The sequence below is a fragment of the Vidua macroura genome, chromosome Z, assembly GCF_024509145.1.
Source record: "Vidua macroura isolate BioBank_ID:100142 chromosome Z, ASM2450914v1, whole genome shotgun sequence".
Taxonomy (NCBI): Eukaryota; Metazoa; Chordata; class Aves; order Passeriformes; family Viduidae; genus Vidua; species Vidua macroura.
Window position 1 is genome coordinate 33,578,322 of NC_071611.1, and position 13,304 is coordinate 33,591,625.

Consider the following 13,304-nt stretch of genomic DNA (forward strand, 5'->3'; position numbering starts at 1 on the left):
TGTCTGTGCTGATACTCCTTGTTATAGTGAAATAACTAACTAAAGCCACTGATCATCTGGTACTGAGTCCAGAATTTATCAGTGATTCTTCTTTCCTTGCTCTCATTAACAAGGTCGTCATTTCTTTAATATTAATTAGTGGAAGATGAAGAGCAGCAAGATGAATAGCATCCTGTGGTTGTGTGTTTTATAGGCCCTGGTTCTGCCCTTGCTCAGGTTCACCTTCAGCTCCTTCCCCCCAGTCCTACAGAGAAAATGTTCAGTGTTTCCTGTTGCTGATCAAGAGCTACATGTGTAGGGTCTGCAGAGGGATCTGGACAGGCTGCATCAGTGCACTGAGGCCAATGGTGTGAGGTTCAACAAGGCCAAGTGCCAGGTCCTGCCCTTGGGTCACAACAACCCCAGGCAGTGCCACAGGCTGGGACAGAGTGGCTGGAAAGGACCTGGGGGTGCTGGTGACAGCAGCTGAACATGAGCCAGGGTGTGCCCAGGTGGCCAAGAAGGCCAATGGGAGCCTGGCCTGGATCAGCAATGGTGTGGCCAGCAGGAGCAGGGCAGGGATTGTCCCCCTGTGCTGGGCACTGGTGAGGCCACACCTCCAGTGCTGTGTCCAGCTCTGGGCCCTCACTGCAAGAAAGACACTGAGGAGCTGGAGTGAGTCCAGGGAAGGGCAGTGGAGGTGGGGAAGAGTGTGGAGCACAAGTCCTGTGAGGAGCAGCTGAGGGAGCTGGGGTTGTTTATTCTGGAGAGAAGGAGGCTCAGGAGAGACCTTATCACTCAGGAAAAATTTCTTCATGGAAATGGTTGTTAAATGCTGGAATGGGCTGTCCAGGATTGTGGTGGAATTGCTGTCCTTGGATATCTTCAACAAATGACTAGATGTAGCACTTAGTACCACTGTCTAGTTGCCAAGGTGTGGTCAGTCAAAGGTATGCTTGGAGATTTTTTCCAGCCTTAATAATTCTGTTATTTTGTGCTTCTGTGATTCTGTCTCTTGACAAACTAGCCATAATGTGCCTACATGCTGGCCAGATGGCTGCTGCCTCTTCAGATAGAGACATTGAGTTGGATCTGTCTTTTGACTCACCATGAGATACTAAATTTGGCTTCTTTCCACTTTTAGGCTGCTAATTTTCCAATGAACTTGTAATAACTTATCATCATCATCTTTGAGAATGTTGCACCTCTCTCAAACTTGGCTCAAGGTGGATGTTGCACTGAAGTTGGAGCTGGGAGGCAGATAGGCAGATGGCATGGTTGTACAGGGGTGGTTCCTATGGAAAACAAGCTAGAAAGGAAAAAATACAATTCAGAGTTCAGTAATTTTATGGTGTTTCATATATTGAAAGACTGAAATGTAAAACAGCTACACTGAAGGTACCTAGTAACATGGTAATTTTCTTGATAATTGAAGAGTGAGGAATTGTGTTTTAAGACACGTTCTGTGATTGTCAAAGAGATATTATTAACACACTGCTACAGTTTTCCCTCCCTTTCTTCTTCCTGTGGTACACTTAGTTGGTTTTTTTTTTTTTCTCCCTCTTCTGACTCCGTTTTTTCTTTTCTGTATTTTGGCTGCAAGAGGCAAGTGGACTTCGGAAAAATCTCCAACTGTATTCACACATATTCACCATATCTGAGGAAAAAGACAAAAAAAGACAAAATGGAGTTTTTACTCTTCCTAGAAATCAGTGACTGAACAGGATCTGCACATGAATGCAGATGACAGTAGACAACCTGATCAGTTTAACCTGACCTGCAGCCCAGTGTTTTAGATTAAAGAGGATAATCCTAGGCTCTAGTGGCTTAAGAAAGAAGTATTATCTCCATGCAGCATTGATGGGAGCAAAATGAAACGGATTTTTTGATGCTGATGTCCATGTTTGTAGAGGTAGTTGAAATAGTAAAGGAACCTAAACCAGAGTGTTAAGTGAGGAAAGATATTTGAGGAAATCAATTTTCTCCCTCTTGTGAGAAGATTAATAAGTCACAAATATTTTGCATTTTCAGAAAATGACCAAGATCTGTCTTGATGATGGCCTGTGGTAGGTTAACAAGTAACCAAGGTAACAAAAAAAGGCAGAGTGAAAACATTTCTGGTGCACAGCTTAAGTATTGCAAAAACATACATGGAAACATCATTTTACAGTTGTTTATTTGGAAGTCTTCAAATTAAGCCTTTAGATTAAGCCTTCTTACCTGAAGACATTCAAAGGCTTAACCAGACTTAAAGTCTGAAAAACTATGAAATCAAGGACAGAGTAAAGTGTTGTCAATCTGAAGTGCTGTGCTGAAAGAACAAAGTAAAAAAGAATGCCAGCAGCCAAGCAAAGAGATCTACTCACCTCATCTCCTTGAGGAAGGGGGAAATGAATGGCTGGCCTGTCCTGGTGCCTGAGTACATCCTCATGGGCACAGCACATGAATTCTCCCCTTCCTCACCTCTACTTTCTCCCATTCCAACAATCTCCAGTTTCTGGGTCCAGTGAGGGTAGCTACTGCCTGCCTGAACACATGGACTTCCGCAGTGGTGGGATGATCATTCGGGTCTTGACTATTTCACACTTTGCTCTGACAAACAGGCTGATGGCGAAGGTTCTCCTAAAATAATAGAGCCATTGTATGATCTGTACCTCTTGGAATCAAACTGTGGTGTAAGTATTCTGCCATGCATTTTGGAGTCTAATCACAGCCACCTTAAATTTTAACGTTGGCCCCAGTGCATTCAGTCTCTGTCATAGCAGATGTTTTTCTCAAAGACTAGTGAAGTTTTGGTTTGGGAAGGAAGTTAAAGGCTTGGAAGGAAAGAGCAAATCGGGAAGGATTGCCCTGTACTTCCTTAGGCTTTGGTTAACTAATACTCTTTTTTGGAAGAGTCAAGTAACCATCTGGCTGCAGCTGGGTGCCTGTGCAAAGTCCAGCAAAGACAGTCCTCACAGTGCTGTGCTCCCTGAGCACAGCAGCTCTCCTACTGACCAATGCAGAGACCTTTAGGTCATTTCCCATGCTTAAACAGAAGAAATCACTATTCCTTTTCAAAAGGAAATGACATTAGCATGAAAATGAACCTATCTACCTCAATGTGTAAGGCAGGGAAGTGCCTACAATACCGAAGAAAAATATTCTACATGTTTTGTCCTGCATTTTCCCACTATGTATACAGCTCACATTCTTGAAAAAATGAAGAAAAGATATTTCGCACTCTGTTTTTAAATTCCTAAAAGGCATTTTTATTATATAACACCTAGCTGCTGTTTAGTGTCCTCAATGAAATAAGGACAGTAGTCTGAACAGGCATCCAAAGAAAAGGTATCTGTATCAGTGGAAATTACCAAAGTAACTGATAAAGAGGCCAGAATCTCTGGGGATACGCAGAGTAATAAACCTTTCCTTAATAAACTTTTTTAGACTGCTAAAATGTGTAATGTTTTTAGTTGAGGTTGTGGTTTTTTGGCTTTGTTTTTTCTTGGACAAAAATGTTGTGAAACACCCTGATGCTGTTTTTGGTATTGCTGTATTTCTAATTGTAGAATAGCTTAGGCTGGAAGGGGCCTTAAAGTTTCCTAATTCCACTGCCTCTGCCATGGGCTGGAACACCTTTCACTAGACCCAGCTGCTCAGAGCCCCACATGGTGGGTCCTGTATGCCTGTCCTGAGCATCTTAATCAGGAAATAAAGGTTTGTATTAAATTAAATGATGGAAAATATAAATAAAACCAAGATGATTTATTTTTAGAAAGCTCATTTTTCTTATTTGTCTTTTGACATTACTATTTTGAATTATAATAGCTAAACTGTTAGGGTGAAAACAATGAAAATTATTGCAATACAAAAAAACCCAACAGGTATACCATTAATTGCAACTCAAGAAGTCAATGACATGAGCCTCTCCCATTATAAAAATATGCAGTATCTTATAAGCATGATATAGCAGCAAAATAAATAAAATCAGGTTTCAGAAAATTCATTAAACATTTAAATCGCAAATTAACAAAAAATTATTTTGAGCAAGAAGAGATTTGTTGTGGGTTTTCTGCCTCGGAGTGGAATTTAAATTAGATTCAATTATTCAGTAGTTTTATGCTTTTTAAGGCCATTAGATGATAATACCATCCCAGGAGAAACCTTTTTGCCAATCAATTAGAAAGACTCCTAATGGGTTGTTTTAGAATGTACCCAATTATTTGGGTTACATTAGTAATGGCAAGAACTATATATTTGAGGTATATATTCAAAGCAGAGTATTTATATATTTGGGGAATTATAGCAGGTGTAAGGACCTTAATTTTATTAATAACTTGAAAATATTTTGAGTGTGACTTTTAGCTTTCGAATGTTAAAGGCAGACTGGCTTTCCCCTCTCAGCTTCACAATGAATAGAGAATGACACATACTTGTGATTGATTCTGCCTGAGATCTCTCTGTCATGAAACAAACCCCTTTCATTGCCCAGAATTTACTGCTAGAAATTTTGCAGGAAAACATAAACTTTTGCTTCATTTCTGCTTACTTCACTTGAAGTTGATATACTAGTGACTTCCTAAACAAAAGGCATATTTTATATTCCTGTATTGATTAGAAGAGCATTCAAAGATTCAAGGATTTGAAGAGAATTTAAGGATTCAAACTTCGCAGCAGGCAGGAACATTAAGACAAGCATGTAAAATTTTGTCTATATACTCCTTGTATTTCAGTTCAATTATTTCCATAATTTTTACATCATGTACAAAATGTGTAGATCCGTGATTTATCTGTGATCACTTGCTCTGAATAGGAGGAATTAGAATAAGAGGTAGCTAAATAATGCCTATCAAGATTTTAGAAATCTGGCTTCTCATGGTAATTCCCACTGATTTAGTCGATGTCTTTAGCTGAAGTTCATTCGTATGAAGACCATTTGTATATTCAGTGCCTAAATATGAAGATCATCAGAAAACAATGGCTAAATAAACACCTACACCTTATCTTTTGTTTGTCCCCCCCCAAAAAAAATCTTGACTGTGAATGATAATAATCATCTTTGCCAACTTGACACAAAGATTTACATATTAATGTTTTTAAAATAATTTTTGATGCTTATTTTGATTAAATCTATGCAATTCAGCCATATTACAGTCTCAGAAAAGGAGAGCATGGACAGTGAATTGCTGCTATTAGGAGAACATAGGAGATCTGAAAGTGGTCTGAAAGCAAAGGTCCCTGCGAGGACTTAGCAGCAGTCCGGGCTGCCAAGACAGGGGCACAGGCTCAATTCATGTTTTTCAACTCATATTCTCACTTCCTCTCATGCAAATTGCCCCAGTGGGCAGTGGGCAGATGGTCAGTGCCTTGCAGTAGCATCCACCCCCTCCTTTCCCACCACAGTGGGAGTAACCCACCTGTAATATAACAAGGGCATGAGGTTCCACACCTGCTCATGGTGGTCCATCCCTCTCCTTGCCTTGCTCATCCTGCTCAAATCACACAGCTAACTCTGCCTTTCTCCTGCTTGCTTTATGCCATAGAGCCCTTGCCTACAATTTTGACTCCCTTTAGTTGAATTTAACTGTCTTGGTCTTCTGTATATCCAGCTGTGGCTAGTTCCACTAGTGACTCTTTCAATGTGTGGTGGAGGAGTGCTGTAGTCTGATAGGCCATTCATTGTCCAGAATTTTGAATATGAGAGAATTCCTGAATACAAGATTAATGTCTCCTCAAGGGCATTAGAAATGCAATAAAGATAGCAACTGGAGGCAGAGATACCCACATGTGTCTGAATCTGTCCTAGTGGCAGTTCCTAGCAGTTCCCCTTCCTTGGAATGAATATGTTCACAAGATACAACAATGTTACAGGCTCAACATTTTTTTTTTTCATGTGTTTGTGGAAAATGCTATTTTATTTTGTGTGCTGACAACAAAAACATTTTGTCTGACTATCATAAGGCCTTTCAAGGGAAAACAAAAAATGTGGTCATACTAATGTGCATAAAACTTGTGTGACCTTGCTTGCAATGTGTCTAAGATGGAGAATTACTAAGATTCAGGTTTTCTTAGTAACTCCATTATGTCAACATTTCCTGGTTGCATTAGTCATGGGCTTCTCTTTCACTGAAACATGACAGGTTGAGCAATTGGCCTCTTGCTGGGCTGTCTGGAAAGATGATGCTACAAACTACACTAAATCCACTATTGCAGATCCCCTCTGTCCTCACTCCCACAGTGCTTGGTTTTCCCTTTGTTCCATGGGCACCTATGCTTTTCAATTTTATTTTTCACTGGCGTGATGAAGAAACAAAAAATGAAAGAGAAATACAGGGGAAAAAATATAGTGGGAAAAGTAATTGTCCCAGTGCTTAAATAACAAGGCAGCCTCAAAGTGCACAAAGAATAAGGTAGTTCTTATCTATTATTATTTTAAAGTTATTTATTTCTGTAGGACTCTTGCTGTCTTAAGAGGGATGATACACTGATTAAAGATGACTGTCTGCATGATACTCACTTTTTCTGAAACTTGTACTCTTTTGCTTTATTCTGACATTACAAGTTGATAACATGACAGCTTGTAGAGCTGTTGCTGCAACTGTATCTGAAGACCAAAATTGAGGAAAAAGGCAGCCAGATTTTAGGAGTGGTAATTTCATATGTAGTTTGTTCATAAAAATGCCAACAATAAAACTTCTATTGGCTTCTTTGGACTGAACTCCTATTGCTGGTATTTGTTCTCTCTTCCCATCCAGGAAAAATTACTTTTAAATTTCATTCCAAAAGCACAAGAACTTGTCAGCGCTTTTTTTTTTTTTTTTTTTTTTTTTTTTTTTCTCCAAAGACAAGTTCCATTTTCCTGTGTTAGCTGTCCAGAAGGATGTGTACTGGGGCTACCAAGTCCTGCCTGTGCTGTTATCAGTTCCACTGAAAGGTAATCATGGAACAAGGTCTCACGTCATTTGTGTCAGCCTCAGAAGGAAGATGGAAAAGTTTGATTTAACACAAGGTCAAGTCAGGAGTCTGGCAGACTGTGAGGCATTGTTGTTACAGGTTTTACCCTGCTGTGCTGTGCATGCTCTGGGGCAGTTTTAGGGGCCATGGTATGATTTGTAGGTACCAGCTATTGTGATAATAAAATCCAAAGTTCACTGTTAGTGAATCATTGAAGTAAGAGTTCCATTTGTTGATTACCTCTATGCTTATATATCAATCATAACAGATTTTTAATGGCACACAGGCCAATCCTCTTAGAATTCTGAGTTCATGGCTTGTTAACCCCACTTATATTTCTAAGCATGATGGCCAAAACTGGAAATTACCACATCTAGGAGGTTTTGGGAGTCTGCTTGTTTTGTGAGACCAAAACCACACTGAGGGTGATCCTAATTATCTAACACCACTGAGTGTCACTGCCTAGGCAAATCCTATAGCACTGTTCAATTCCTTAGCACTGGCCTACTTAGCATGACTATTCCCTGAGCTTCAGTGCAGTGCTAACCCCCAGTACACAATGGTGCAGCTTGTGACAGCACCATGTTACCTCACTTTTTTGGGCAATGTTTCAGTTCCTGGACCTTATGTTGAAAGAAGTGCATAAGTTCCAAAATATTAAGCCTCTTTCAAAGAGAGATTCTTCCCCTGAACAGTGGAAGGCTCCACTGGAGGAGATGACAGCAGAGGTACAAAAGTGCCCTGTGGCTTGCAGTTGTATATTCCACTGTTCTGGCATTGTTGTGTGAAAAAATACACAAAAAAAAGTCCCCCTTCTGTGGGACTCAAAGTCCCCAGAAAGATTTCCACATATATAATCAATCTGGGACACAATTCATCATCAAAAAGTGTAAAGACTGTTTACACCAGCAAAATAAGTGTCAAAATGCTTAAACTGATAGTGGATGATAAGAGAATATAGAATCTCAGTGACTTCACTGTCATATATAGCTTCCATCAATGAGTTGTGTTAGCCAATCTTTAAAAAATATGTGTTGATATGTATGGTTTGGTTTCCGGATTCTCTTTGCTCTGAATTATTCTGCAGAACATGAAGGGAATGGCTTTCGTACTGGTTATGTTTATGAAACAAGCCATTAATAGGCAGATCTGCTCTAGAGGATGTTGCATGTGAAGGAAATAGGAGAGAAATGAGTGGTCAGAGTGATTTTCATGACATCAGCATTGAAGAAGACAAGAAGTGGCTTACACCATATTTTTGAAAATTATGACATCGGGGGAAACTGAGTCCTGTGAAAATACTAATTTTTATGGAAAAAACAGCTGACTGAAAGCAGGAATTCAAGATTATGACTGCATTCAGCATCTGACACAAAGTGCTGAGTAAGTGAAAAGATTTCTTTGCCAGCAAACAGGAACTGTAAAATAATCTACTGGCTTAGCGCTGATATATTTTTAAAAGAAATGTCAAAATTCTTGGGGTTTGTCTCCTGAAAGAAAGGTCTGATCCTACAATTACCACCCATCCCAAGTGCTGTTGAGGATACCTATCCTAAATTCAGTTTCTTAGCAAGCTGCACTTTAACCTGGCAAATTGAGTGCTAAAAACTGGGTTTTTTTAGAGTAATTTTGCTTAGCTGGAAGAGAATAGACAGGGTAACTCCTGGAAGAAACAAGGAAAGGTTGATCTTTTAGTTGCAGACAACTGAACTGAATGATCAAGTACATGTGTACTATGATCTCACAGTCCTGCTCATACAAATGACAACCCACATTTAAAAATTAAGAACTGAAGAGAGTCCTTCACTTCCTAGGGAATTCAGATTATTTCACCTCAGTGGAAGGACCCTGATTTACACACATTCAACTCCTGATTCCACACTGGCTACTCTCTCCTTAATTGTGATTTAATTTCAAAAGAATTTTAAAAGTATGTTTTAAATATTCAGAACTAGTATTGCAGATGATCACATCCTTTTAGTGTGATTGAGAGCCTAGGAGAGGTATCTGGACAGCCTGATTCAATGATTTAAAGTTATTTAATGGAGATGGACGAATTATTAATAATGAACAATTAAGCTGACCAACATGGAAATTTCTCTGCATAGAAATAGTACATTTTAAAAAATACTGTTATTGTTAGTTATTATTAATGTTAATGTTATTATTCATCCTGCCTTCACTTTTAAAAAGGCTTAAAATTTGGCCCTACATATATTAGGCATTTCAAAAAGTGTGAAAGAAAACATCTTTTGTATCAGATTTACTGCCTAAATTGATTTTTCTTCCTTCTTCTTCATGATATTTTAAGGTAGCATGAACAAAAAAACCTCTGTGACTCCCAATGTGAAAGAAAGAAGTGAGAGAACACAAAAGTGTCCTCATGCAAACGTTAGGTCATGAGAGTTTGTGCTGGTTTATGCATTAACAGTTAAAACATAGGGAAGGCATCAATTTCGGTGTGCAGTTGCATATATTAAGCAATGTTTAACAAAAGCACAGTGCACACTTTTCTGCTTCTCTGCAGAGAAGTGTGGTAGTACTGAATTAACTGATAAATCAGTTCCTTGTTGCCTTTTATAAAACTGGGATTGCTTTTGGAAAAAAACTAGGTGTTTAAAAAGTTCTATCTGAAATGGCACAAGTTGATTTTATTTTATTCTTTCATCTGCAGATGTCACCAGTCTTTTCCACTGCATTGAAAAATACAGCTCATTTAGAGGAAATTTAAGCATGCTGACAATTTGCTTGGCTTTCTGTTGCTGCTTGTGAACCTCATATTAATAGTCTACAGATCATAAATTAAAAATGGTAAACCAGGAGAGAGCATTGTAAAATGCTTTTAAATTACTTTTGTCATTTCATTGGTGGGATATAATGTCTGAGTTACTTAAAATGAGGAAAAGAGTGCTCACTGCGACATACTCATCACCAGTAAAGCTATGGTGCTAATCCAGGAAGACTGCAATATTCACACTGAATGATGCTGGGAGAGTTATGTATCTGCCTTGACATTCCAGAGAATAACTACCAATGGTGATTATTCCTCCAAGACTCTACTGTAAACTATATGCTGGATCACTAAACTTAAAAGTCAGTCATGATCTGCATGTCTGAAATAAAAGTAATTTCAGCTGTTGCTGGTGGTCCACAATCTTGCTCGTGTTTCTTTACATCTGTGCTCTCCTGGGACTATTTTCATTACACCAAATAATCCAATTAATCCATTACCTGCACTTAACCTTTATCAAGACAAAGTGACATATTGACTTACGAGCATTACACAAATGGACAAAGCAGAAGGTGCCATTTGAACATTATTATTCCTCGGAAGTCAGGTTAGTTAAAAAAATCACAAGGCCATTCGTAGTGTTTCCTTCTGAGTAAACAGATTCATTTATAGAAAATACGTATTGTACATGACAGAGACATAGTATGTGTTAAAATTTTTCACTTGAGAAATTTTAAGATGTATGAAGGTGTAGTTCCCACAGATAGTTTAAAAAATAGTGCTGTTTCTTCCATGTTATCATCAGTTTATCAATATATCCTGTGTACATTAAATCCATATATGATTTATAGCCTATGAAGACTGGGATCATTCCAGTAGCAATTTTAGAATGTAGATATGTAACAAGTGCCATACTGGTGTAAAGGTCCATCTATCCCATTATCCTATGTCCACTAGTGGCTAATATTGGATACCTATTCAAAATGTAAATCAAAAGAGGATGCATACATAATATTTGCTCATGTGATCCTAATATCTATGGTGGCTTTCTCTGCTGCTGTTTTGTTTGGTTGCTTTCTAAACAGATGTGATTTTTTTTTTTTTGGATTAGTAAGTTCCTGTGGTGCATGACTAAATAACTAGCATTTTATTGAGATATTAAAAAAGAAAAGAGTGTTATCCTAAATTTCTTCATGGTATTCATGAGCTTATCTATGTCTTTAATATCTCTTCTGATTTGCCACTTTCCTGTCCCAGTCTATATGGTCCTTCTGTATTTTCAGTCATCTGAGTCCAGTCAGGATCTTATTTACAGGATAGCACTGTTTGTCTAAATGCATATTGAATGCATTTAGAGGGTGTGCCACCCTCAAAGCAGGTAATCCTGGTCATGGCTAGCAAATGAAGACACATCACAAACGTATAAATTCAAGTGGTTTATCCCTTGGGGAATGCCTGTAAAAAAGTGTGTTTGCTGATAGAGATGCTTTAATGGCTAATCCAAATTATCTAACTTGCTCTACAAAACAATCCCTCTGCTCCCCAGATGAAGTATCTGTAAAGAATGCTTTGCTTAGTTGCTGAGCTCATATTAAAATTGGCAGAAAACATGCTTTGCTGTCATTTTTCATCTGAGCTTGAATACTAAACTGAGTTCAGTGATACCACTGTTCAGCACAAGGCCACTGCCAACAATAACCTTGTATTTAGAATGATAGCTGAAATGTTTATTCACAAATACAATTGCAGACTACACATGATTGCTCTCTGCACATGCATTTGCAGTGGCATGGAAATTACTTGTTTCCTGCTTGGTATTATTTCTGCTTCAGCTGCTTGGCTCTTGCTCACACTCCTACAGCCAGGCTGCCAGGGGCACAAAGACCAACTCCAGACCTCAGAGACAGATGTGCTCTTGTCAGTCTAATCAGTAAACAAGGTGGAAGGTAGAGCCTCTGTCTTGTGCTGTGGCTCACGGGGCTGTCATTTACTCTGCTACCTCTGAAAGACCTCTGAAAGTCTTGAGTGGAAGTGAATTTTCTAATTGAATTATCGGATGTCCCAGATGGGAAAGACCTTAAAAGCACAGAGCATGCAAAGATGATGCCATCTGAAAGGAAATCTGGTTCACATGGCATATTAACTTGTGCATCTTTCTGAATTTTGCCCTATTTATGACCCAATGTGTTGTAGTGTGTTTTGTTTAAAGTTCATGTCTGCCCCCTGTTTTCCTCCTTAATCCCCTCCTCTCCCGAGCTGCCAATCTTCCCAAGGTCTTCCCTAACCCCTCCATTCCAAGTTGTCAGTCCTCCCTTTCCCCACCCCTTTCTCCAGAATGTTCCTTGTCAATCCTCCCTATCCCTACCCTTCCTTCCAGAGTGTTCCCTGTCTATTTTGTTATACTCAACACCCTATTTGTTACTTTGTGTTATTCCACTCCCCTAGTTCTCCTGATAGGTTTATAATAGTTTAGTCCCACCTTAGACCACTCCCCAGCTTTACCCTCATTGGTTAATGTTCCTCCACCCCTCCTCCTGAGTTACTGTATAAAATTTCTGTTCACCCCCCGAGTCTTGTCTTGGGGCTCCATCTTGTCTATCTGATAAGTACACTGTGGTTTACCCCAAGACCCGTGCCTTCGTTATCTGTCCCTGCGCCGAACCTGCCGATAGCTGGGATTGCAGAACTCGCAGGGGGATGGTTGCGCCCCTGCACTCACCGCCCAGCACGCCCCGCGTGACGGTGTGCTGCGACACCAATGCATGCAGTATCTGCTATTTTTGATGTCTGAGATAAAGATTTATCTCTATTTCTGGGACAGAGTGAATAATATAGGAAGCCCTTCTGCTGGAACAAGAACGGGCTATAGCAGTCACCTAAGTTATTGGCAGCTCTCAAGCAGTTCACTTGGGATTCCCACCCAGGATTCAGTTAACATCTGTTTGTGAGGCTATGCTAATCTCCTCAGCACTGGGAAGGAGCAAACCCAAGGATGCAGTGAGCCTGGGAATGCTGTGAGGCTGGAGATGTGGTGAGGCTGGGGATGTGGTGTGTGTCCAGTGCCAAACCCTGCACAATGCAACAGAATCTGGCTGTGTCCTGGCTGCAATCCAGTCACCTGAGCAGCTCTAAACCCCATATTTTGCTTTTGAGAACCTCTCCAGGTTCTCCTCTTCAGTAATGTCTTCAGTAACCACTTGCCATCTTGCACCTCTGATTCTGTGTCTCTTACTCACATGAGAAATTCTGTAGGGTCAAGATAGTAGGATGAATCCTTTGCAAAGTTTGTGGCCCTGTCCTACAGAGCAAGGATCAGTGGCTACCCTTATGGCTGTGTGCTGATACCAAGGCAGAGGCTGCCCATGTGCTGTCCTACTCGGGAGCTTGGAAGATCTAGTTGGTCCTATAGGATGTGAAAGTAGACGATGAGTATTCCTGTCTTACTGCAAGGAAATGGAGTCAGGGAACTGTCAGGACACATAATTTCATTTGATTGTATCACTGTTCCTGACAATTTCCTCCAGATATTTACCATCCGGAATGCTAAAAAAACCTCACCACATTTCGTCATTTATCATGCATATTTGTTTGTTCCAGCTTCCTGACATGGAGACTTTTTCTGTCTGAATTTGCTTAGGTAAAAATATTATACAAACTT

The 13,304-nt window shown here is 39.7% G+C and overlaps 1 protein-coding gene across 1 annotated transcript in view; it reads right to left on the bottom strand.

Annotated features, from left to right (window-relative positions):
* Positions 1-1,185: 1,185 nt before the first annotated feature.
* The window catches only part of SNX18 (sorting nexin 18), an 88,822-nt gene continuing 76,703 nt past the window's right edge, over positions 1,186-13,304 (bottom strand). Inside the window, exon 2 of the mRNA XM_054002679.1 lies at positions 1,186-1,288. Coding sequence (XP_053858654.1) covers positions 1,275-1,288 — 14 coding nt within the window. The 3' untranslated portion in view covers positions 1,186-1,274. The remainder of the gene's footprint in view (positions 1,289-13,304) is intronic.